The sequence below is a fragment of the Rhinolophus sinicus genome, linkage group LG06 (assembly GCF_036562045.2).
Source record: "Rhinolophus sinicus isolate RSC01 linkage group LG06, ASM3656204v1, whole genome shotgun sequence".
NCBI classification, from domain to species: Eukaryota; Metazoa; Chordata; class Mammalia; order Chiroptera; family Rhinolophidae; genus Rhinolophus; species Rhinolophus sinicus.
In genome coordinates this window covers 133026087-133052979 of record NC_133756.1, presented here as the reverse complement: position 1 = coordinate 133052979, position 26893 = coordinate 133026087, and the positions used below count along the sequence as shown (strand labels likewise).

Sequence of the window (26893 nt, the reverse complement as noted above, 5' to 3'; positions counted from 1 at the left end):
AATTTAATTTTAGATCACACGATCCCAGATACTACCCCTCCACCCCCACCCCCTGTGCATGATTCCAACGTAAACGGTCTATGGACCACGAGTTGAGAATACTTACTTGGCAGGGCCTGGTGAGAGAGAAGATATAACTTGGAAAAGTCCTCTGTCCCCCACTTGAGAATCAGTATTCAATTACAACTCCGATCACATCACATCCTACTTAAAAATCCTTCAATTCAGCCAACAAATGTATTCAACAGATTCATTCAGGTATTTATTGAACACATACTATGTGCTAGGCCTAATATTGTAGGTCTTGGAGAACATCAGTGAACAAAACGAAGTTCCCGTGTGGACCTTATATTCTAATGGGGCGGAGAGACCGTATACAATAGACATAATACATTACATAGTATGTTAGAGGTGATAAGTGCTACAGAAAAAAGAGAGAGAGTAGAGAGGAGGAAGAGTGCAAGAAAAGGACATTACAACTTATAAAATGTTGGCGAGCACAGCCTCACTGAGAAGCGGACGTTTGAAAAAAGCTGGAAAGAAGGCACTTCACCTTACGGACATCTAGGGGAAGAGCATTCTAGGCAGAGAACAGGCAGGGAAAGACCTGAGGCAGAAGCACGCATGGCAGGTGTGTGGGATGAGCAAAGGGAAAGCGGGAGAAGCCAGTCAGATCCTGTGGGGCCCTGGGGGTCAAGGTCAGGGCGTTGGCTCTTCCCGTGGTGAGAGGAGCTACTGGAGGGTTTGGAGCTGAGCAGTGACATGATTCAATTTGTCCTACAAAGATCACGTTGGCTGCTTAGAGCCAGGTGAGGGCAGAAGATGGGGAACAAATAGGAGGGCTGTAGTAATACAGCCCAAGGTGACGGTAACTTGCAACTGTAGCAGCAATGGTGGCCAGAAGCATTCAATTCTGGCTGTATTTCAGAGATAGAGCCAACAGGATTTCTGGGGCATTATGAGAAAGAGAGTCATCAAGAAAAGATTCTACGGTGTTAGTCTGAATAATTGAAAGGATGGAGTTTCTGATCAACTGATATGGGGAAGACTGAGGGTAGAGAACTAGATTGTTTATTTTTTATTTATTTAAAATTTATTGTATGTTTTATTCTACTTTTTAAATCTATTTTTTATTTGTGTGGGTGAGGACAGGTTAGAACTTAGTGTCCAGTTTCAATTTTGGGTATGTTAAGATTAAATACCTATTAGATATTTAAGTGAGAAAGGAGGGAGAGAGGCTATAGCTTGAAAAAGTCCTTCTGTCCCCCAACTAACAATCAGACTTTAAACACAATTCTGATCATATCACGTCCTGCATTCATTCAACAAATTCACACATTAATTGAATACATACGTGTCAGGCAGTATTCTAGGCGACTGGGACTCTAGAATGGCTGCCCCACTTAGTACACATCTATGTGACCTTGGAGAAGATACAAACTTCTTGAGGTTTTAGTTTCCTTATCTACAAAGGCTCTGTAGAAGAAAGAGTGGATCCTTGAAGAACTGAAAGGTCAACAGGGTTAGAGTACACAGCTTGGTCCAGAGTGAGACTGGTAAACAAAACAAGGTTCCATTATGTAGGGCCTTGTAGGTCGTGATGAGAATTTTAGTTTTTACCCCAAGAGCAATAGGAACCTATGAAAGGGTTTCCAGCAGGAAAGTGACATGCCCAGGGGCATATACACAATATCAAGAGTTACAGTTCAATTACCGTGTTTCCCTGAAAATAAGACCTAGCAGGACAATCAGCTCTAATGCGTCTTTTGGAGCAAAAATTAATATAAGACCTGGTCTTATTTTACTATAAAACCAGGTATAATATAATATAAAATAAAATAATATAAAATAAAATAAAGTAATAAAATATAATATAATATTATAATATAATATAAATACAATATAGGGTCTTATATTAATTCTTGCTCCAAAAGACACATTAGAGCTGATTATCCGGCTGGGTCTTATTTTCGGGGAAACAGGGTTGCATTTTCTCCAGAACAAGCGAAATTAGCAATTATAATCACACCAGTCTAATATTTTAAGGGTAAATATTAATAATTAATAATACTAGGCAAAAAATAATAATTAATCTTTAAGATTTCCTATGTTCAATTTTCTAAGTAAGATGGAAAAGTAAATTAAATCTTGCTTATTGGTGTTAACAGTGGTCTCACTCAGCTCATTACTGGAATCATGAATGAGTTCTTTGTCTTATATATACCTTTTCTCAATTTAAGATTCTAGAAGCGTTGTCAGAAATTAAGTCTCAACTACAAAAAAATTATTTTATTAAGTGTGAAAGCAAAACAGGTATGTCTATTTAAATATTTTTTTACATATTTATCGATAAAACAAAGACAAATAATTTATCAAAAATTACAAGTTTAAAGAATAGTACTATTTGAAACAGCCAATACAAGTATCTGAAAATATCACATTTACTCATAATTAGTGAATATTATCCCCCCGCCAAAAGTAAGTTGCATTTGTGAAAAGTATAAAAGTTGTTCAGATGTCTGCCAAGATTGCTTACGAACAGTCCATCTTGCTAAATCTAAAAAAAGTGTAGTGCCTTTATCGAGAACTTATGTTTTCACCAAACGGCTTTAAAAGCCACCTGTGTTTTCCTCTGGGCTTAGGTGACCTCTAAATCTTCACTTCACTTTCAGACCACAGGGCATGAACTTAAATACAAACAAATCAGAGTGAGAGCTCTGGGTTGCTTTTCTTCATACTGAGCGAAGAACTTTCTCCTTCGCTGGGTGAAGGACCATGGTGTATTGTGACGTCCAGTCTATTGCACAGGGCTTCACCAAACCAAAGCAGCCGCACTGAAAGAAATCTGCAAGGTTCTGTGTGAACCCAAGGCTGCCAAGAAAGAAAGAGAACACGTCGTCTTACTACATTTCCTGGTTAGCTCTTGACAAACATTCACTGAAGCCATAAACATACACTGAGATCCTACAATATACAATGCCCTTTGAGGCTCCTGCAGGAATCCAGAGGTGAACCAGACAGTTCCTGGGCTTATGGGACCTTAAAATTGAAGCCCCGTTCCATTTGTGGAACCAAATCCCTAATTTTGAGATTCCCTGGTTTCTGCCTAGTAACTAGGTAAGTTCGTTTTGGTTCTCCCATTCACTAGGATGGTCACTGCCGTCAATAAGTTTCTTTCCTTCCATTCCCACTGCCCTAATTCAAATGTTGCTTGTCTCAAAAGGCAGATCGATAGGCCAGACAAGATAGTCACGATGGGTTTTCTCTGAACTTTCTATGACACCCCGGTCTCAATTCCTTCCAATTCATCTTATATATTGGAGACTGTCTAGTCCTCCAAAAACTCTGATGTATTCACAACCCTTCGCCTCCCAATCAAAACCCTTTAACGACAGTCCTCTGCCTAAAGGCTCAAATCCAAATCCCTCATCTTTGTGTTCCAGGCCCTGTACAATAAGCCCCAAGAGGCCTCCATTTAGCTCCCCAAACTCATCTTTACAAACCTCCTGCTGCAGCTACTTTGGTTCTATTTTTCCCATAATCATAACTGCGTGGGCCATTCTCCCCCTCTTTGCCCCCCCTGACTTCCGGTAACCCCTCACCCTTTCAAGTCCCACCATTTCTCCAGGCCCAGGTCAAGGCCATGGCCCCTTTGGAGGCTCGCCGACCACAAAACCTTCAGCACCACTTTTTCTCCATTGAATTCCTGAACACTGCTATCTCTTCCAGTGATGAGGAACGTGTATTTTTATGCATGTGCCCTATCTTCCAAGCCTAACCCATCCCCTTACAAACATCAGAACATATCTGTGTGAGGATGCTTGTACCGCTGCGGCTGGTTAGTGACACTGGTCAGGAAAGTCCCATCACTACCCAGAAGGCGGCTTCCCAGGATGAGGGCTGACTACATGGAATGGATGGGGTCGAAGCGGGGAGACATGTTAGGGATTTATAGGGACCAGCTCCAGAGCTAGTTGGTAAGTGAGTCACTTAGAGGAGGACAAACAAGCAAAGCTTTGGTTTGGGCAGGATTTGGAAGCTGGAGTCAAAGTGCTTTCAAGGCCTTACCATTAGTTCCTCCAGCTCACGTTGCCATTACTCAGCAATGCCCAAACGTGCCCAGCTCTCTCACCTCTGTCCTTACTGTGACTCCTCTCCTGCATTTGGAATGTCCTTCCTTCCATCTCCATCATGGCCACCCCCAACTTTCAAGGCTCAGCTCTATCACTAAGGCTTTCATTCTTTAGTGGAGTAAATATTTATTCTTCTGTTAAGCCTCTGAGCAAGGGACCTGATTATCACTGCCCGTCTGAAACGATCATCACAAGCTTAACACTACTCTCCACTCTCCATCACTTCAGCCATCTAGTCCCAATTAAGTCACTTTCTCTCCTCTCGAAACACGCATCAGACTCACATCCCAGGCTCTGATTTCTTTGTCTAACAGCCTAACAGTTCCATCTAGTACCATGAATGTGCTTTAAAATAGACTGCTCGTGAGATATGCAGTGAGCATTCAAATCCCTGGAGGGCTCTGGGTCACCTCTGCAGCACGCCCAGCCTCCAAGACCCCATATGTGTGACAGGGAGATAAGCTTCAAAGCCTGATTGTTCATATCGTAAGACAATGACCTTTCTATAAACACTCTAATTTTCAACTGAGGACAGGTTTTATGTAACCAGTGCTTGGGGAAGAACCTATCCCAAACCTGAAAACCCAGCTTCTCCTTAACACAGGTGGGCACATTAAACATAGGGCTTAAATAATTAGTGGTGATAGAGAGCCAGGTTGAAAATCTTGGCAAAGCTGACAATCTAACGCTTTCTACAGAGAGCCTTGTGGCTGACTTTCCCAGCCACATGCTTAATTATCTCACATTGACTTCATGCCAGCAACAGGCCACCTTGTGACCATGTGGTTTGACTGGAGAGATTCCCCATCCTGGCAAAACTTCAAAGTCACTTATTATTTGTGCTCAGTCCAGCAGACCAAATCCCAAATTCTTACCACCTTGGGGCTCATGACCTTACCACTCAACTCCTGTCACGGAGGCTTCCAAGAAAGAAGGTCAACTCTACCAGATAGCAAGTTAGAGGACAGCAGAATGGCCAAGGGTGGTAGCACCTGACTGGGTAACCAACGGCTAGCCTAGCATCTTCCATAGGACTCAGTGGAAAGAACAGATCTCACTTACTTGTATGGTGTCCTCCTGAGGGACAACGGCTGTTTCATGTGCCTGCTCTGCTTCAGCAGGTTGGTTCTCTCATGGGAGGTCAGGCCCAGAAAAGCAATCTGAAAAAGGATGAAAGGTACACAAAAAACACCACATCAAGGCTCCATCACTCTCAGCAGTCAGGGCATCATAGGAACATGGCAAACATTCAGTACGCCCTCAAAGACACTATCACCTAGCCTTCCAACCAAGGATCATGATAAGGGCAGATTCAGCAGCTCTAAACTAGACTCTCCCATGTCAATCTAGTAGCTGGGCATTCTTGTTTTCTGATTGTCTGATTTTTATTAACCTTTCAGGAAGCACAGTGCATTGACTCTAAGCCATGAAATAATTGTTTTAGTAATTTAAGCCATGGCTTATGGCCATGTTTAGATTCTTAATCCATTCGCCATTCAACTGTTAGATGAATAAAACAGTGTAAGGCCAGCCTCAGTGCAATTATCTCAACTTGTGTATTCGTTCTTAGTATCTCTTTGAAAACAGCCAAATGAAAAATAATCAGAAGTGAAGAACATTTAAAATCTATCAATTTGGGGAAAGGTAAGAATTAAGGCAACTTAAAAACTCCGAAGTCGGGCCGGCCCGGTGGCTCAGGCGGTTAGAGCTCCATACTCCTAACTCCGAAGGCTGCAGGTTCGATTCCCACATGGGCCAGTGGGCTCTCAACCACAAGGTTGCCAGTTCAATTCCTCAAGTCCCGCAAGGGATGGTGGGCAGCGCCCCCCTGCAACTAAGACTGAACACGGCACCTTGAGCTGAGCTGCCGCTGAGCTCCGGATGGTTCAGTTGGTTGGAGCGCGTCCTCTCAACCACAAGGTTGCCGGTTTGACTCCCTCAAGGGATGATGGGCTGTGCCCCCTGCAACTAGCAAAGGCAACTGGACCTGGAGCTGAGCTGTGCCCTCCACAACTAAGACTGAAAGGACAACTTGAGGCTGAATGGCACCCTCCACAATTAAGATTGAAATCTGACTTGGAAAAGGCCTGGAAGTACACACTGTTCCCCAACAAAAAATCCTGTTTCCCTTCCCCAATAAAATCTTAAAAAACAACAAAAAAAACTCTGAAGTCATTAAAACTACTACTATTTACTGGGTTATCTCATCGAGTCCTCAAAACAACTCAAACATCAAGTTCCTTATCTGTAAAACAGAGATTAACATCTACATCAGATTGTTTAGGGATCTGAGATAATACGAGTAAAATACCTGGTGCAGAGGCTTACAGAGGTGAAGTCACTGGTCCCAGGCCACACAGCTTAGGCAGTGAGAACCGGGACTGACACCTCTGCTGGTACGAGACAAAAGCCCATGGTCCTACCCAGCAGTCTGTGCCCTCAGTCTGACTGGATACAGTCAGAAGCATGACTCACAAGACCACTCAGGAAATAAAAGGCTTCAAATACCTGGCCTGTTTTGTTTGTTAAGCGATCAACTCTGCTCTGAATTCCTGTATCTGAAAGCTATCCAAACCTCTGAGTCCATTTTCCTGCCTTAGAAAATACAGATATATTAACCTTTCTTGTAAAAACTAAGAATATTATAGTCTCATTTACTTGTGCTTGTTCTAAGAGTCCAGAAAGGAAGAAAGAAAACTAGAACTGATGTGTCAAATCTCAGGCTCTTCATCGCACCCCACCTCTTACCAGCCCTATGGCCGTAACCAAGGCACTCAGCCTCTCTTACTCAGGCTCAGTTTTCTCGTCCGTAACATGGAGACACTTTGACACGGTCTACATCTCAACTGCTGGTGAGGAAACAGATGGAAAGTGCTTTGGAACTTATAAAGCATACATAAGTATTAGGTATCAGTAATTGACATTAACAATCACTGATGTTAATATCCATTCTTAGTGCCTGAGTCTGTAGCTATCAGAGGGATAAGAAATTAGGACGAATGTTCAGAAACTTCAGTTCAGTCGGTATTACCATGTTTTCCTGAAAAATAAGATCTAACCGGAAAACAAGCGTGATTTTTCAGGATGACATCCCCTGAACATAAGCCTTAATGCGTCTTTTGGAGCAAAAATTAATATAAGACCCGATCTTATTTTTGGGGAAACACAGTATTAGCTGAATTCCTTTCCTTAGCATTTTTCCTTTCTCTTTATTATTATTATTCTTATAATAGAATTGGTTACTTCCCCATAAAAGCGGAATACATTTTGCTTTTGTTGAGTAATGCTCTACTTATCTGAAGTCTTGCAGTAAGTGGCTCTGACTGATCTTGACTGCCCATTCCATGAAGGCAGGCCATAGCAACAGTGAGGATTTGGTTCTGCTCACAGGGGAAGGCGGGCAGCAGGGATGGGACAGAAGCTGCACAGAAAGCTGAAAGTGACTATTGCCCTGGAGCTTAAACTTTCTAATGGCCATGACCTTCTCTGGAAGTGCAATTACCATGTCCATTGATTACCGATGTGTCTTTCATTTCTTCCCCAGTTCTAGCCACTTAAGCAGTGCATAATAGTAAGGGTAACAAACAGGTAAAAAGTGAGAGAAAATAATCATCTCACATTTGCACAATACTTTATTTATATTTATACCATGCTTTTACACACTATATAATTTAACTATATGATGAAAAAAAGCCCTTAAATGGTACGGTCAGAAGATCTAAGCTCTGCATTCTGATTTTCCCACTCATTGAACAATTCAATTCACCTCTCTATACTTCTGTAAAATAAAGAGGGCCAACACTAACAATTAATTATTCTAACCATTAAGCCCTCCTGTGAGAGCAGACAGACATTATTCTCCCCCATTTTACAGACAAGGAAACTGAAATTCAAGAGTTACATGACATGTCTAGATCCACACGAAGAGTGACAGAGGTGAAACTAGAAACAAAGTCTTTTGATTTGAAATTCAAGTCTTTCTACCCAACTACAGGTTATTGGAAACTTTACCCAAAAGCATTATAAAAAAAGAAATATATACCTGGAAGAGCTGATTTAATAATAAAAATGTTGACCATGAGGAATGGAAAGTTGCTAGCATGAAGATATATAAAACCCAAGGGGAACAAGCCACAATCTGATTGAGGTAGGTCCATAGTCCATCTTCTCTGAATGTTGTGGCACAATGATTTGACCAATCTGTGAATTCAAAAAACAGAACCCATTATTTAAAAAGACAAAACCTAGTGATCATTATTCAAGAAGATAAAATCACTGCAGTTCTATTTAGGGAAAAGAGAAAGTAACACATGCCGGCACAGACCCGAACCCAACTTTAAGATTTTATCTTTCAAATGCCAGCTCAACTAACAAAGGCAAAAAGGCAAAGGCAAAAAAATAGTACCTCATTGTTAATTAAGGCTGTGATAACATTCCATCAGTAGTTGGCAGTGAAAGGGTTTAAGAGCAAAAAAAAGTCTGTAGAACCATCACTAAAATCAGCATATTCTGCATAAAATATACTGGCCAGGGAAGTTAATTGTTTGAAGACCTGACAACTGAGAATGATTATATTTAATAAATACTTGTCCTAGAAAATTCTCTATCTTACCCATGTTATAGCAAGATTTGGATCTATCACAGAACTAAATATAAACTCTTATTTATGGATTTTAATAAACCCTTAGGGTTTCAGATAAACAGGCCATGAAATGCTGTGGGCACAAGAAATCATATAAGCAGCTAGATACTACTGGAAACCCGACCTAACAGCACGCAGTTACCAAGTGAACTTCTGCACAGGAACCATAATTTATCCTACAGAGAGAGAAAGACCAGGTGAGGGAATGCACAAGACAGATACCCCCAGGAAAAGGACAGAGAACAAGATTCATATGATCACAGCTCCGTTTCTCCCTGGAACGCCGAAGTATATGCCAATTAAAAGAGAGGACTTCACTATGCCTTCCCTAACCCATGTAGCTGAGAGCAGCAGTTAGGTCAATACAGGAAGGCAGCAGCAGGAACAAGGGGACAGACCTTCCCGGTTACATAAAGCCAACGACTTTTACAGGCACCATGACTGTTCATAAAGGGCAAATTATTTTTGAAATGAGAATTCTGTGGATTTGCACCTTGAGATTTCATAAATGCCTCTGACAACTTGGTAAATGGTTTTAGACATTTTCCCAATGCAATACTTAAGAGCTCCTGGGACAGGAAGAAAATGAGTCCGTGATATTACTATCAGCTGTCCATTTCAGTGCTAAAAATCTATTCTTTTTCCTTTTTGAGTCTCATCTGATTCTCAACCATCTTTCATGAATACACGCCAGAAGCATTCTAATAGCAATCATCATAGGGTAACAATCAGGTAACAAGTTAAGGCAAATTATACTCTTTAGAGCTTCATTAGGATGGCAAAGAAAGATACATCCCATGCACCTGATATGACAAAAAAAGAATATAATCTCCAACAGCAGGCAAAGAAAACAGCTGAGTGGGAAAGAACACCTATTTTCTTTCAGCTTATGGATTTCTACTGCTCTCTTCTGGGAATTTTTTTGATAACACAACATGATCTCAAGCTGAAGTTTTCATAGGACTGATTTCAGATTTAATAACAAAGACAGGGCTGTAAATGGACATGTACATTATCATGCAATGTAACACTTTAATACACACTAATACATTCTTATCAGGTGGTCACTGGCTAATGACAGGGAACTCGTATGGTTCCAACTCAATTGTTTGCATCTTTAGACAGCTCTGGTAATTACAATGCTCTCTCTAACAATGTCTAAAATCTTTCTCCCCGTAGATTGAATAACGCTGACACTGAGTTACTCACTGTCCACCCTGAACACAGACCTCACACAAGGTGACACGGATGGAGGCTGTGCAGAACCAGAAGGAGCTGCAACCAGATCGCCCAAGGAGGAGGCTGCACAGCAGGGCTCTAGCAACAGGAGTGTTAGGGTAAACAACGAGGCGGTGACAGTGAGGCCTCATTAGAAAAATGAAGTGCTTTAAAACAAAGCTCATTTTTCTTGCCTGTGGAATAATGATAAATGACATGATAGCCTCATTCAGTGTAAAGAAATATTATCAAAATATAAATGGAATAAAACAAAATAGGTTCAGCTAGTTTACACAGTGGTAAGTGGATGTAAAGGTAGGGCTGTTCCTAAGAAACAAAACATAATATAAAAATTGGTTCCCAGCCAGAGAATAAAGACAAAGAGGAGGGAAGAACCAACGCACGAAATAAGAAAGCAACTTGGAAAGAATGAACGTGATGGAAAATCACTTCTGTCCTTATCAATACAGTCCTATGCTGGACATAGACACCAAACAAAGGTGACTATTTTTAGTGGAGAGAGAGAAGGGGGAGACAAGAGTGGTGTAAAACCTGGCTCCTCTCCCCTAGGATCAAGTCCAAGGCACAAGTTGGTCCATGGGCCAGCTTAAAAAGGTTTTCCAGGAATCCGCTTTAATGTCAGGCCTTCAAAGGGCAGCTCTTTTAACAGGAACAAGCACTGGCAAAAATTATTTTATTTCTTACACCACAGGACATCATCTGAGAGGTTTTAAAATTCCAGTGCTCAGGGTTAGTGCTGGCCTTGGACAAGAACTGAGATCTGGGATCACAACCTTCTGACCATCAGATCCATTTGAGATGGTGACAGTTACACTGAGCCACAAAAGCATTCCCTAGGTACCATCAGGTGGGAAGGCGGCTGACAAGGTAACTGAAGCCCTCTCCAGGCCTATGGCAGGGCAAACAAGAAGCCATTTCACATAGATACTAATTAACAATCTCTAAAAATGAAACCCCAACCCAAACAAAATGTGTAATATTGGATGTTCCAGGAGAAGGGAGCTGGGAGGCTGGGGGACATGGAGGAGGAATTATCTTCTGCAAATTCAATGAAATTTAAACTAAAGAAAGCCGGGGAGGCAGGGACTTTGGATGCTAAGAAAAAAAAAAATGTAGGAGAAAACTTTCCTAATGTCTCTTGAATCGTTCCAGATTTTAGCTCAAGAAACAAACTAGTATTCTACTGGCAAAATAAAGACTTGAACATGAAGACAACAGAAGGGTGGACGGAAACAGATCAGCAGTGAAATCTCTGCCTCTAGAGCCAAAGTCTCCCAAAGCTTTCAAAATAAATAAATAATGAACAGTTAAAGTCAAAATAAACTACAAGCACCATAAGTTTTTCTAATTAGGTAACCTATTCCAAGGTTTGAAAATCACAGTCATGCAATTCCTGAGAGCTACCAAAATCCCTCTTGCTTCAATTTAAACCCCGTTCTTCTCAGTTGATCACCTTGGTGCGGCTGCATGTCACTGCCTATTTGAGAGCCCGAGATGCCCTTCACACTGCTACTGAAAACTTACTTTCCTTTCTCAGGGATGAAGCATCATGATCTAGTATTTTCTTCCAAGTTATTATTTCCAACCTTTCAATGACTGTTACAGTTTTCACATCAGGTATAAGTTGTGACCTGATACTTATCAAATGACATGTGCTTTCAGAGTTTTGTTCCTTAATTACTATGAGCACCTTCCCCTTCCCCAAACCTCTCTACTGCCAAACCAATTTTTTTCCTGTTTTATTTACTTATCACTTCCCTTGCTTTGTACTTGAGTAGCTGATTTTTCCTCATTTCACCTGGGCATAAATCTGTACTTTCCTTAAATGATTTCTATTTTTGACCCATTTTCAAATTTATCAAGGTCACTTTAGAGTATAATCTCTTCCAAGGTATAGACAACTACCCTCTTCCAGCATTTCTTGCAGCTTCCCAATGCTGAGTGCTTAGAGGCATCTGTTTCATTTTTCATTAGGGGTATGGTCTATAGTCATCCAGCCAGAATGTGATATATAAGAGTTTACAAGGAAAAGCATACACGGGTATGGGTGCATAAGCTTGCTGTAAGAAAAATTTATACTTACACATGAAAGATTCATATATAATCCAGTCACACACGATGGAAAGGAAAAATAAAAAGAGTATGTAATAGTGATGGTTGCCAAAACCTACATCAAAAAGAAAAACAACATATTTAATACTTTCTTACAATGATTTTCCAAATCAAGACCTTATTAACCACTTTCCTGTCCAAAGCCTTCACCACAGTAAAAAAGAAATAAGCTGTTGCTTTGCTTTTAAACACCGTTAAACCAAAACCAAACAACTCTGATATGTCATGGTCAACTGTCTGTGTTAACTGAACTAATATTTATTCATTACTTATCTAAAAAGAGGAGTGTGTTTTTTTTCAGTTTTTTTTTAAACAGAACAAAGTTTATTAATAAACTTTTTTATACACATCTCTGGGATGGCCTATACTGTGTGAGAGGGAGGGGAGCAGGCAGGATTTGGGGCAAATCATCCCGTCTCTTCCTTGCTTCTGTGTGGTAAGTTTATATAAGTACAACTTCTGGACATCAAGGGTTGACTTAACCAGGGAAAGAGAAAATGAATCTGAGGAGGAGCGCTAAATAGGTGTTGCAGGCGACTGGACACAGCGAAAGGGGGGCAACCTGCAGGCTGAGAAAGGCCTACAGAAGCAAAGAAGGGATGTGGGTGCGAGGACACCACACCCCACTCTTGTGCTGCCCTCTTCATGCTGCAGATGGGAGTGCTTTGAGGCTAATGATACAAAGTCTCCTCAGGTACCATCGTGGTCCCACCTTCTCGGAGGCAGCAAAGCCCAGGAGAAGGAGCAATACCCATTGGTATGAGGGGACCCAGGTTTATGAATGACTAGTTGTGTGACTGTAGGTACGTCACTTAACTTCTCTGACCCAGTGTTCTTATTTGCAATATGAGGACAAAATCTCTTCTACTTTACATGCCCGTGGCAACCAAACAGAATGGTGCATGTGAAAACACTGTATTAAATACAGCGCGATAAAAATGTATGGACTCATTACTGTTGTTTTGCCACTGCCATTGAAAGCTGCCTGTTATAATGCCAATCATCTCATCTTTATGGTGGGACGGGGTCCATGAAGCTTGGGACCCCAGGAATTATCTCTTCACATGTTCTCTAGGAACCGTAAAGAACATCAAAATGCACCAAGGAAACCTGACTGAACTGAGGCAGCCTTCTGTTCATCAAGATCATAAAAGCTTATCTTCTCCTGAAGATTCATGACGACAGTTCCTCTGAAGTTTCCCAGTATAAACCCCTGGCGTTAACTGGGACGGCTCAGACGAAACCCAAGGCTGCAGATCATGACAAGGAATATTCCCTGGGTAGGAGGCAACCCCCAGATCTCTACCGTCTCTGGTTCTAGCTCCTACCTGAGCCTTGAAGGAGGCAAGTGGAGAAGGTGAACAAGAGAGCCACGACACAAAACATGGAAAGAGCATGGTATTTGGAGTAGAAGACTGATACTCCTGAAGTGACTTCAAGCAAATAACTTTTTACCTTTTATTTTTTTCAACTCTAAAATGGAGCACTCTGGTGATGAAATAGAATACTATATATGAATGTGCTTTATAAATGCTAAAATACTATATATGATGACATTAATTACCATTATAAACAGCGACAATCAGCTTCCCAGAAGTGTTATACCACGGAGATGATTCTGACAAGAAGAGCTACAAAATGGCTGTCCTTCCACGTTTTCCATCAGTCACACATATAACTAAATGTAAGTTAAACGTCATCGTGGTAACTGAAAAATTCGCTCTCACCTATGCAGCGTCCGGTCCACAGGCAGTGTTGATCATATCGAGCCACACAGGAGTTGCACACATGGCAATGGAGTGACCTTAATGGCTTCCTTATCTAAGTGGGCAATTAAGAGAGGTCCAAGGAAACATCAATGTCTCAACGTGGTAACAAATCGCACGCAAAATTTTATTCCTAAATTGTGAAGACACTGGCACAAATAATCCTACGTATTACGTCATCAATTCACATAGAGGCTGTGGAATGCCTTACTAATATTTACTTCCATGTGTCCATTTTCATTAAGCCATCACTAAAGGGGATTTGAATTCCACAGCCTGCTGACACTGACTAAGGGGAAATGAGGCCATAGCACATGGCATGACAAGCACTGGACTAAGACAGAAAGAAACCCAAGTTACGTTTCCGGCTCTGCCAATAATCTGGGGAAAGTTATTCCCTCCCTTTAGGCCATGATTCCTCAGTTGCAAAATGAGGGGTTTCACGAAATAGTTTCTAGGGTCATCATGAGCCTCTGACTCCAAGTTAGTTCTAACATATGCTTCATGGCAGAAAAAAGCAAACAAAACACACAAGGAGATTTAACCGTAGGCAATTTCAAGAGATTATATTCTCCCATATATTCAAGGCAGAAAACTGTTGACAGTTATACAAAATTAGAACCTGGTAAAAACAAAGGTGTATAAATATACCATGAAGATTTGATAAATGCTTACATGAGCAATGCAACCAAGAATTTGCTTTCATTATACTGTGGGGGAAAACAATCTTTTTGTAAATAAAAGATTCACTCACAAGACACGATGTACAAAATGTTCTGAAGTCCAGACAGCCCGTCTCTGCGAGGGTGATGATATTCTGAAAGACATGAAATTTGACCTCACGTTTGCATTTTACTAAGGAATGTATAATGCATGGTTATATACCACAATCACAGCTCTCTCTTCAAACTGAGGTGGCTAGAAAAGAAATTTGGAAGACTTCCCCACAAATCATTCTGTGCTTGAAATAAAGTGACTTTTCAAGGCTGCATTTTCAACCATAGCCAATAAATTAAAATGCACAAAAATTACACCCCCCCTTCTTTCCATCAATGGTAATGATCTCCCAGTTATAATCTGCTAGAGAAAAACAAATACACACAGAGACATTCCTAAAAAAAGAAACAAAAACCACTGGTATACATCAGAACTGATAGTTATAAGCACCAAGGGCTCAGTTTTTTGGGAACTCTAGCTTTAGGTAACAAAGAAGATGACACTCTCCCCAACTTCTAAACATTCACAAGCAATGGAAGACACACCATGTCATCTGACAACTTCGTATCTGAGGAAGAGAAGGGGCATCTACTCAGTCAATAAGGAGAAAGACACCCCTGGCCCCAGCCTACTTATCCTCCATGTATTAAATGGAGGAATTGAAGCTTAGTTGTCATTATTTTAAGCTTAGTCATCCTTATTATAAAGAAGTAGGACATCATATCTGCTAACACAAAGTACATCTGAAGAAGTTTCAGTGACACAAAACTTTTAAACACAAAATAATTTTTTTTAAACTTTCATATAAATAAATGAAAAGTATGACAGTGGAGAAATCTCATTTTATTCATTCCATATTTATGTTATATCCATTAGGTGCCAGGCACTAGAGATGCAGCCATGACAAAAACCAACATGGTTATGATCTTCTGGAGTTCACATGCCCTCCCAGTAAAAAAAGAAAATCAGTAACATTACAAAGAAAACTCACCGTTTTCCTTTCTTCTTCAGAAGCCTTAATGAAGCCTGGTTCTGTTGCCCACGTCTTATAGAAAAAGTAGTGGAAGCCTATTATGCTGAGAATGAAAGCAAAATTAAAAGGGGTACCTGCTAGATGTTAAAGCCAAGTTAAGGAATATATCGGACTTCCTGTAAGAACAGAATAATTATGATGTAAACAAATGTCATCGCTGGTGCCTAAGCATTTTCTATGCATTCTAGCCTCACCTCCCTTATGTAACACATCCTGTCCCCAAACCTGGCCCCATCCTATGTTCTAATCTTATGGGAATTTGCTCATAGCTGGCAAATTAATCCCTCCTCATTAGTTGAAACTCACATGAAATATTGATAGGAATAGTTGCAATATATGAAAAACATCCTGGAGACTGAAAAACATTCAAGATCCAAATAAATTAATCTCTAATGGTATAACTGTGGCTCTCCTGAGAGCATCTGAAAAATACTTTCTGATAATTTTAACAAAATTCAAAGAAACAGACCACTTGGTTAGCGATTTCAACTAAAAACATTTCTCTAGATATCAGATAAATGCTTGCAAACTTTTCTACTGCAAAGTTTAGAAACTAATCTTTGTAATCGTATTAGGCTGAATTAATTTAGAAACAAACAAAAGAAATTGCTTTCCTTACAAAGTGATTATAAATCAAATACTATTTGGTTAAGGCAGATATTACACATAAATTGAGATAAAAAGTATTTCAAGGATAAACATTACCCACTTTGAAATGTTTTTGAATTTGTACAACTTCCTTGTATGAAAGTAAAATTTTGTTCTGGGGAAAGACAAATGAATGTGCAGTAATAAAACAATCTTCGTTGCCCAATTTAAATCATTATTGACAAAGTAATTGTATCTGCTTTCCACGGTACTGCCAAGATGTCCTGTGCCAAACTTCAGGGTGGAAAAGGTGGCCATAAAATAGACTCTAAAGCCCTGCTGTTCAAAGTATGGTCCCCGGACTCCCAGCAATGGCTTCCCTTGGGAGGGTACTGGAGAGGCGGAACTTTAGACCTCACCCCACACCTGCAGAACCAGACTCTGCTCTCACCCACAAAACCAGCACACCCACATCAGGTTCAGGTAAGCGGAAACAAATCTTATTTTCAGTTTGTCAGTTTTTCTGCATATGGGTCTGGCTTTGAGAAAGAAATAGGGTCCAGAAAAGTTGCATGAATTGGAATTTTAACAAATAATGCTACTTGAAATGAATTAAGAACACTATTAAAGAGTACATAAGTCAAGACCTTCTGTTAAAGAATCACATCCTATTATTTCCCCATAAAATTCTCAATACACATGACATAGTCTCAAAAATATATCAGGTGAATCATATGATGATCCCACATATTGAGCTGACTGAATTTCTTACAAAACAAATCCCAGGAGAATCCCAGGATCCTCTCCCTCCAAGTACAGAGAATTGCATTCTATGCCCTCACATAAAAGCCAAACATTCCCTGCTTCCATGCCCTTGCTCTGCGCGGCTTATTGACCTCAAATGCTCCCCACTTCCCACCATCTACAAGTAAAACCACCTTTAGGATGTCTAAGTCCTACCTGCCTTCAAGACCTAACGTATATTTCTCCGCCCCTTGTAGTTCTTTCCTGATTCCCCACAGAGAAGGAGTCTCTCCTTTCCCTGAACCTAAAAATGCTTCTTCTGTGGCACTTAGACCTCAAATTACAGTTATTTATAGATACCCCAGCCTCCCCAGTTAGCTTGTGATGTGCAGTTAAGAAGTTTCTCAATATGGAGCTAAAATTTGCTTTTCTGTAACTTGGACTAAGCAGATCTCATTCTGCAGACCCTTTAGCTCTACGCTGCAGAGCTACACTACAGCTGTCCTTTAGAGCTACCCTACAGAAGCTTATTCCTCAACTGCTCAATACAATACTTATTGCATGCCCACGCTACACGACGCACTGGCTTCCGAATGCTACTTCCAAACCCCTGAGACTGGAAGGCAGTGCTCACATCTGCAGGATAAGCAGCCACGCTGTTCTTTGTACAACGCTGTTGCCTGCGCAAGTTCTTCTGTTTGTGCTCCCGTTTGTCACCGTCTCTTTTAGAAGAACAGAATTCAAAACAGAGCAAACACACTTCAGGTGTGTGCTGACCATTGCACAGGACAGTGAGACTGCTGTCCTTTGCTGGGACACTCCTAAGACTGGAGAACATACAGGCTTTCTTGAAAGCCACATCACTACCCACACGGCGCTTGGTTTTTCACTTGACCTGAAGCTATGTTATTTTCAACACAACATGTACACATACATGTTGATTCTCTGAAACCCAGTACAGGATTTCATATGTATTTATCCCTCTTAAACTTAACTCAGAGAGCTATCGCCAGAATCCAAATTTAACATTCAGTGGTTCACCATTTCTTTCTAGAGTCTTAATCTTCCAAACTTATCCGTATGATGCTATCTCTTCCCCTCAATCCAGCCTCATAAAAGCCAAATACTTTACTCGCTGAACTTATCAAAGGTAACAAAAGAAATGTCTGAGGAGCTAACCTAGAGCAGCCTTTAAATTAATTTCAACATGCAGCCTTCTACACAGATTTTATTCATAAGAGTATCTCATAATAATATAAAAATAGATATTATTTACAGAATTCCAGTTATGCAATGAAGACTGTGGTCAGCAATTTACAGACATCATAGCATAATAATCCTTTGGAACCACCCCACGCACTTGGTATTATTATCTCCAATTTACAGAAAAATTAAATAATTGAAATTAATTAAGTGAAATTAAATAATTGCTCAGTCGTACATAACTAATAAGAAAAAAGGGCCCAAATTCATTCTGTCTGATTCCAAAGACAGTACTCTCTCCAGGTGCCCCAGACCCTCTTCCCATAATGGACCAGGCGACTATAGGAGGAGAAGCCCCTACGCAATCCAGACTTAGCAACCTGAGACGAACTAGTATAAATATACAAGATGAGTCTTTAAGGGTAGCACTTCAGTCCATACCCAGGACAGTTCAAACAGCATTTAACATTCAGCTTGAAAACCACTGGTCTGATGGTGAAGGCTGCCACCTACTGACTGGCAATTCCCTCACCAGTAGCAAGCGCATATGTGCCTACATCAAACAACTTCAAGCTGTACATGTGAGTAAAATGTCCAATCTTGTCAACTCCGACAGTTTAAGATTCTGTCCAGCTATGGAAATCAGTTTTTCTGATGTAATGGCATCTTCACAAATACTGAACTGTTTGTAATTAAACTCAGCTGAATACTAAGTTCTGTAATTGAGGTTTTCAAACTACAGTGGAGTTACAGTGTGGTTAATATTGATTCTGTAAATTTGAAATAATCCAATATGAAAAAATATCTCACTTCTGGTGCAAATTTTAAAACAACATGAGTTGCTCAAATTTTTAAAATTCATCAAGGAACACAATTTTAAAACTGTGTTTTCTCCACTGCCACATGGGTTGGATATCAGCCATCCCTTCTCAGTATCATGTCAATTACCCTAGAATTTATCAGCCTTGGGACTTTTGCAGGTGCACTCATGGTTTTCATAAATATTTTTTATAAAAATTTTTATAAATATTTATAAATATCTTTATATCATATAATATCATCCAAGCCTTCACATTAAATGGTGGTAATAAGGCTAGTACTTAAACAGCTGCCTCCAAATCAGTAATTATGAGACAAAGGTGAGATGTAATAAAATCTTTAGAAAAACTACAAATGAATTCCATGATATGCTATACCATTCATTTAGATTAAAGGAATTTGAAAAATATTAGAGCTAATGCTCAGAAATAAAAAGCATCATTAAAGTAAAAACATGCTATAATGAAAGTAGATTTATGCACTCTAAGAACACATATGCCTCTTACTTTACATTTATTCCTATGAAAAAGTGTTCTTGAATTGAGTGTATTCTTTCTATTACCAGAAAGAGAAATAACATAGAAGGTAAAGAAACATGCTTAAAGGTACGTTTCTATACACCACATTCCTGCTTCTCCTACCTGTAAGGAAAAGCAAGTTTATAATGGCTTTCTAGAGTCCTTGGAAGGGGAGAAAGGATCCTGGAGAAGATAGTAGAAAATTGGAGGAAATGCCTCCCTCCCAATGGGAGGTATAAATAGCTATAAACCAAGAAGTAACCCCTATCCCCACTTTCAGGTGACTAGACTTGGTCAACCTTAAAAGCACAGCACACCCCTGAGCTGGACTTGGCCTGAGCCCTGCTCCTCAAGTGATAAACCTATTCCTTAGGAGTCTTGTTTTTTCTTTTCAAACCATGGGCTGCCATCCATTAGTAGACCATGAAAAAATTAAGTGGGCTACGACTAGCATTTAAAAAGAAAAGGAAATAGAATAGGACAAAATAAAATTTCAGAATAAAGCACACATTGGGTGTATTATTTTCAAAGATTTTAGTTTCAGATATCTTTTGGGTGGCAACGCAAATTTATCTTTACTATGGATTGAGAATCACAACCTAGGACAATCTCACTACACTGACCATTGCTGAGGGCACATTTCTTCCAGTATCCCTCCCATATAGGCCGTCTCGGTACCCAGATTTGGTAATCCACCATAACTGCTGACCAAGTTCAAAGAACCCTCTGATCTTGAAAAGAAGCTCAAGGCAATACAAGAAATACGTACGGCGCTAAGTAAAACAATAGTTCATTCTACTGTTTCCTTCCTATAGGTAATAAATACTAGACACCTACTGTTTCCAAAGCGTGCTGAGATTATTTCCTAAACGGAGCAGATTTTCAACATTAAACTTCATGAAATGAATATAAATGTGAGTTACATTCCCTGAGTCTCTTCCAATATCTAAATTTCTAACAATGGCATTACTATTTTTTAAAGGCGAAATGAGATATGCATTTAAATGTAAGCTTGAAGGATATGAGGAAAGAATAAGATGAACCAAGTCACAAATATCCAAAACATGGAACTCAGCAGCAAGACCGTTGGTATGTATACAAGGCTCTTATACCCGACCAAGAACCTAAAAGAAAAAAGGATAAACATAAGGTATTAGTGAAAACAAATATGATTCATATTTATTTCAGTTCTAAATCCCCTTAAATAATAATAGTAATAATGATTCCCTTAAATAACAACAACGTTCACTTAGTGAGTGCTTACGTGCCAGTTTTTACTTGGTAATGAGTTATGCATCACCACCCCATTTTACACATGAGAAAACTGAGACACAAGAACTCTCAAGAAATGAACGCTCAAGTTCTTACAGCTAAATTATACATTACTTCATTCCTAATAACTTTATATTTTTAATAAATCTTTTTTATTTCTGTTGAGGCATATAATATTTGTACTTCTTTTTCTTTTCTTTTTTTTTTTTTTTGGCATATCGTATGTCCAAATACTCCAAAATGCAAAAGTTCTAAACACTTGTAGATTCACCTTCACATTTAACAAGCTTTCTTCTAAAGGCTAGCAGTATATTTTTGAAACATATAGATGCACACAACCTTGAGCACTTTTATCCCACAACCAGCTTGAGAAGCAGACACTAGACATAAAGATACATAAAGACTACTGAAAGTGGCATCAGTCATTAGAACACTAACCATTTCACTTGGGTATCAAGCAACTTGTAAGTCCACATATAACTTACTCAAATGTTAATATTGTAGTTTCAAAGGAAAAAAAGAAACCTGTCTTTCACATTACTCAATATAGTAAATCTATGAATGAATATAATTTACCTGGATCTATTTTAAAATTTATACCAGGAAAAAAACAATAGTTGATGGGTAAGAAAAGGGTTTTTAAAAAACTAGCAAGATCATTAACATAATAAAATGCTTGAGAAGAACTAAAGATTCCAAACCTCAGGCATCTAATATGCTGCCAGAATAGGCCAAATGGAGCCCATGTAACCTCCAGGGCTTGACCTGTCTGAGATTTTGCAGCAAAAATGTGACCTAATTAAGTAGTACCGTGAACTACCTAATTTGTAACAGCCTGCTACTATGACCTGTTTACTTCTGACAGGAGTCACATAGCAGCCTGGATCAATAAGCAACTGCCTCTGGGGTCCAATAATAATAGAAGTTTGCAGCAGCTTACCTCCATGTAATTGGGACAGGACAGAGGAGAGTGGGAGAAATCAAAGCAGTGCGGACAGTGTTGCCATATGCATTTGTCTCCCATTTGAATTGTATCCATATGCCAAGACTAGCATATGAAGCCGTTAATTTACTGTCATCAAAAACAAAAAGCTTTCATATATATTTTTATAGTGTGTTTCTACTAAAATAAACAAAATTTCAAATGCCACTACCCAGGGTTAGTAAATGTTTCCCTGAAAATAAGACCTAGCCGGACAATCAGTTCTAATGTGTCTTTTGGAGCAAAAATTAATATAAGACCCGGTCTTATTTTACTATAATATTAATTTTCCCAAAATACACATTAGGGCTGATTGTCTGGCTAGGTCTTATTTTGGGGGGAAAACAGTACTGCCAGCCCTTGCTTTGTCTCTGGGGAAAAAAGTAATGCTTGTGATTCCTAGTGATTTGGCTTAAAATTTATTTGGAGACTGAGTCAATCCAATTAGTGGAAAATGAATGAAAATTTCTAAGTTACAAGTTTTTGGAATAGCAGGCAATTTAGGCATTTTGCCATTTTCCAGAAATTTGAGCTTTTACTTTACAGTTAAATTCTAATTCATTTCTGAAAGTCAACTGTCCTGCTCTCGAGTGACCAAATGGTAAGACTCCTCTAATATTTTGTTTTTTTCTTATGACAAAAATAGCACACGCTTATTCCAGAAAATGCTGCAAGCAAAAGAGGGTACAGGAATCTCATAATCACATGCTAAAGAGAGCAACACTACTTCCTTTTAGATCTTTTCCTAAGGACCATCATCAGCACTTTTTTTTTTTTTCAGTGAATGAAAATGTTCAACAGGAGAGAGAAGTTTCCTGTTCGTGTGGGCCTTCCATTCCAGGAAACAGCGATTTAGTGCAATGAGGAAAATAAAACGGGGCTGATACAGCACAGGTCGTCAGGGACGGTCTGGTCTCACTCAGGAGGTGACTGACGTTGGCACTCAGGCCTGAAGGAGAACAGCGGCTCCAGATGCAACAACCAGAACACGTCAGACAACAAGGGAGAGTCAAGGCCACAGGTGAGAATGAGCTTATGAAAGGAGGCTGGAGAACAATGGAGGGAAGAGATGAAGTCAGAAGGGAGGGAATGAATCACATAATACCTCATAAGGCAAGGAGTGCGGGCTGTATTCTGAGTGCAAAGAACAGTACTGGAGGGCTTTAAGCAGGGAGAAAAGGCAGAAACTGATTTGCCTTTTTAAAAGACCACCCTGACTGCTAAGTGGGGATGAACTAGAGGGAGGTAAAGTTGGAGTCAGGAGACCAGTTAGGAGGTTTGGTCTAGGGCACCGATTATAGAGATGCAGAGAGCAGACCAACTGGAGGCAGAGCGGGGAGGACTTGGTAATAAGCTGGATGTGGGAAGTAAAGAGAAGGGAAGAATCGAGGATGCTAGTAATCCAAGGATGACAACCATTATTCACATGAGGAACTGGATGCCATTCTACTGAGAAAGGGAAGCGAGAAGAAGAGATTGGGTATGACAAGGTTACTGAGTACTGTGTGTCAGCCATGGTGCTAACCATCACATGTGTATAAACCATGAGGGAGACATTGTCACAAATTGTTATCCTCACTTCACACATGAAGAAACTGAGGCACAGAAAGGTAAAGTAACTTGTTCAAGGTCAGCATGCAATGTGGTAAAGCTTGACTTGAACCGAGACAATGTGACTCTTAACCAGTGACTACCGTATTTTGCTGTGTAATGTGCCCCCATGCATAATGCGCACACACATTTTTGGCCCAAACTTTCAAATTTGTATTTGTTTACATTTAGGTACTTGTTTTTTGTACTATAAAGGAATTTTAGCATTTATTTTTTAACATATTATGGTACAAGAAATTTTATGTAACAAATAATTACAAACCACAAGAACAGAGATACAAGGTACAAGAAATTTTATGTACTGGTAACAAATTTATGATATTTACGTATCATAGAAGTTCAAGAACTCTTCCTCGTTGCAAGTTCATCGTAAGTTCAACAAAACCGATAATCATATTCCAGGGTATTATTTTGCATGCGGGTATCGCTATTGATTTCTAGAGTATACACTTTTAACTCATATGCGTAAATAAAAGAATTAAAAACATGTATATAGATACGGAATTAGTACCACCCATGCATAATGCACATCCTTATTTTTCCCTTGCAAATTTGGACAAAAAAGTGCGCGTTACACAAGGCAAAACACAGTATATATAATCATGTGTAAACATTTTTCATAAAGTCTATATCATAGTAACTATTTTATAACCTGCAATTTAATCATGTTGTTTCAACTAAAAAAATATTAAGAGCAAAAATCACTAGCTAAAAATGAATTTAGATTTAGAAAAGGAAAAAGCAAAATTTCTGAAAAATGGGCAAAAACGCTTCAAGATGTAAAATAGTTACAAAAATCTCCCCATTATTCACCAAAATTAATATTTTTAAAAGTAAGCTAGGATATTTATTTTCCACCAATTGTCAATTCAATTAAATTACCGGGTTGACCAATTTGCTTTTAGTCCAATCACATGCTTTCCCTCCCAGCAGCCCTGAGGACTTTTCTAGGTACGGGGTAACATTCACAACCCAGTAAAAATCTGTGATTCCAGCTAATCAACAACAGAAATAAGCAATCAGATTGGAATGCAATAACCAGCCTTGCAAAAACTAATATACACACCTTGGAAACAAAGATGTCAGAAAAAACAACGTTACTAGAAGACATCCTTTTAAAAGCCAAGAATCTGAATTGAGGTCCAATATGTATCCAACAGCCCACATGGTAACCACAGAAACCATCAGCAGCAGGAAGAGCTATTGAGAGATTCAGAATTTTAGAACTTGATGGATCTTCACCTCCTAAGTACCGAATAATAATTAGTTCATTAGAAGATCTTTCTAAACATGTATAATAACAAGTAATAGCAGAACACAGAGTTTTCCTTCAAAATTGCTGATTGATAAATCTGAAGCTTGAGAAATTACAAATCTTGGAAACAATCTTTTAAAAGCCTTACATTTTCTGAAATATTGCTTAAACATACTTTGTTTTACTTTCCTCCCCTCCAAGAAATGGTGGTCTTTTAGAAAAGTGTTAATGACAGTTGACATTTTTTTTTTTATTTCTTTCAACCAATATTATGTCAGAAGGCATAAACCAAGACAAGGGGACCACACAAAAATCAGTACACCTAAGATTTAATAAGGAGGGCATAGAGCTCCAACTTGGGCACCAGATGGTGCCATTCCCTAACAAAGAGGGTTTGAAGGAACAAGTTTGCAGAGAAGATGAGTTTAGAGAGTGTGGAATTTTAGAGGCCTGTGGACATCTAGGAGATATTCAGGAGGCAGTTAGAAAAGCAGGTCCACCACTCAGGAGAAAACTCGGAATTTGTCAGTATAAAGGTGGTAAAGCCATGAATGAACACTACTCCAAGGACTCTGTGCAGGTAGAAAGGGGCAGATTCCTGACCGACACAAACATTTAAGGGCAAGAAAGTTAAGTCCCTCAAGGTAACTAAGAAAGAGTGACCAGTGTGACCAGAAAGGCAGGATGAGAACCAGGAGAAAGAAGGTTTCAGAGAAGCCAAGGAAGAGCGTTTCAAGAAGGGAGTTGTTCTCGGTGTCAAATGTCACATGGAGGCCAAAGACTGAACCGTCCTCAGGATGCTAATAATTCAGGTTTATCCTAGCAAAGTGAAAGGATACAAGTCTAAGAACTAACAGTGTGACTGTATGCGCGGAAGCTGGGCACCACATTTTTGCAATGCAGTCCTGTTACTATAATATGCATGACCTTGGAATCAAGCAGGGCTTTTTCAACAGTAAAGGGAAAAACATATATTCTGTTTACATCCCTAAGCCATATTATAAGAATGGGTAATTTCAAATGATACGAAATCTTTAAAATGCTTCCAATTCTAATGTGCATAACACAAAATGAGCAAGTTTAGATTTTTTTTAAAGGCAAACTTAGAATCTATAACCAATGTAATTTCAGAACAGAAATAAGAATATGGATCTCAAAATTTTAATCCCATATGTAATGCTCAGAGATGAGCCACACGAATCACTCATTCAACAAACAGGCCAGTGCATACGGCATGTGGGGCACTGTTCTAGGCACATGGGACACGTCAGTGAATTTAATGTCCTTCTCTCATGGAGCTTAAATTCTAGTAGGGAAAGACAGACAAATCATACTAAGTGCATTTTATAGTAATAAGAAAAGCTGGATCACACAGGGCCTTGTAAGCCATAACAAGGACGTTGGCTTTTATTCTGGAAGAAAGGGCGAGACATCATAGCATTCTGAGCAGATGAATGACAGGATCTGACTTTACACTAGAAGATACATCTCGATACTCTGTTGAGAATAGACGAGAGGTGAATCAGGGTAGGGAGATGTCAGACAATTACAGTCATCCGCATGAAAGATAACGGTGGCTGGACCAAAACTGCCATTGGTCAGCTTCTGGATATATACTGAGGGCAGAACTAACCAATATCTTTTTCTGATGGACCGGATACTTGTTATGACAGAGAAAAGGCAAAGATGACTGGAAAGCTGGAATTGCCACCTAGAGAGGTGGGGAAGGCGATGGATGGAATATTGTAAGAATTGATAATTTCAATTGATATCAAATGCTTCCAATTCTAATGTGCATAACACAAAATGAGGAAGTTTAGATTTTTTTTTAAAGGTAAACTTAGTCTACAACCAATGTAATTTCAGAACAGAAATAAGAATACAGAATAGTTGGGGAAGGGAGGAAAGTAGGAGTCTAGTTTTGGATGTGTTATGTTGGAGATGCCTACTGGACACTAAATTGCATAAGCCAAGGTAACTGGATATACAAGTCTGGAAAGGGCTGAACTAGAGATAAATTCGGGAGTTGTCAACATACAGATCTTTAAAGCTATGGAAATGTGTGAAATCACCAAGGGAATGAGTAGACAGAAAAATGGTACAAGGACAGAATTCTGGGGCACCCTATCATAAGGGGTGGGGGAGAAGCAGAGGAGTTGGCAAAGGAGACTGAGAAGTAACTTACTTCTTTCTCTCACCCTCCATATATCTAAAGGCAAAATAAATGTAGTATTCATGATGACCCTCTCCATAGAAATC

General features: G+C 39.5%; 1 protein-coding gene across 2 annotated transcripts in view; it reads right to left on the bottom strand.

The window, feature by feature from the left end:
• Window positions 1-2274: 2274 nt before the first annotated feature.
• The window catches only part of ZDHHC13 (zDHHC palmitoyltransferase 13), a 47654-nt gene continuing 23035 nt past the window's right edge, over window positions 2275-26893 (bottom strand). The window contains exons 9-17 of one of the 2 annotated variants that reach the window (XM_019742618.2): window positions 24446-24579; window positions 20538-20638; window positions 15601-15725; window positions 14647-14709; window positions 13854-13947; window positions 12098-12181; window positions 8176-8333; window positions 5196-5293; window positions 2275-2871 (exon numbers count right to left, since the gene is read on the bottom strand). In XM_019742618.2, the coding sequence (XP_019598177.2) occupies window positions 2733-2871; window positions 5196-5293; window positions 8176-8333; window positions 12098-12181; window positions 13854-13947; window positions 14647-14709; window positions 15601-15725; window positions 20538-20638; window positions 24446-24579 (996 nt within the window). In that variant the 3' untranslated portion in view covers window positions 2275-2732. Of the gene's footprint in view, window positions 2872-5195; window positions 5294-8175; window positions 8334-12097; window positions 12182-13853; window positions 13948-14646; window positions 14710-15600; window positions 15727-20537; window positions 20639-24445; window positions 24580-26893 lie in introns of both variants that reach the window. The other variant, XM_074336120.1, reaches the window with a different exon arrangement.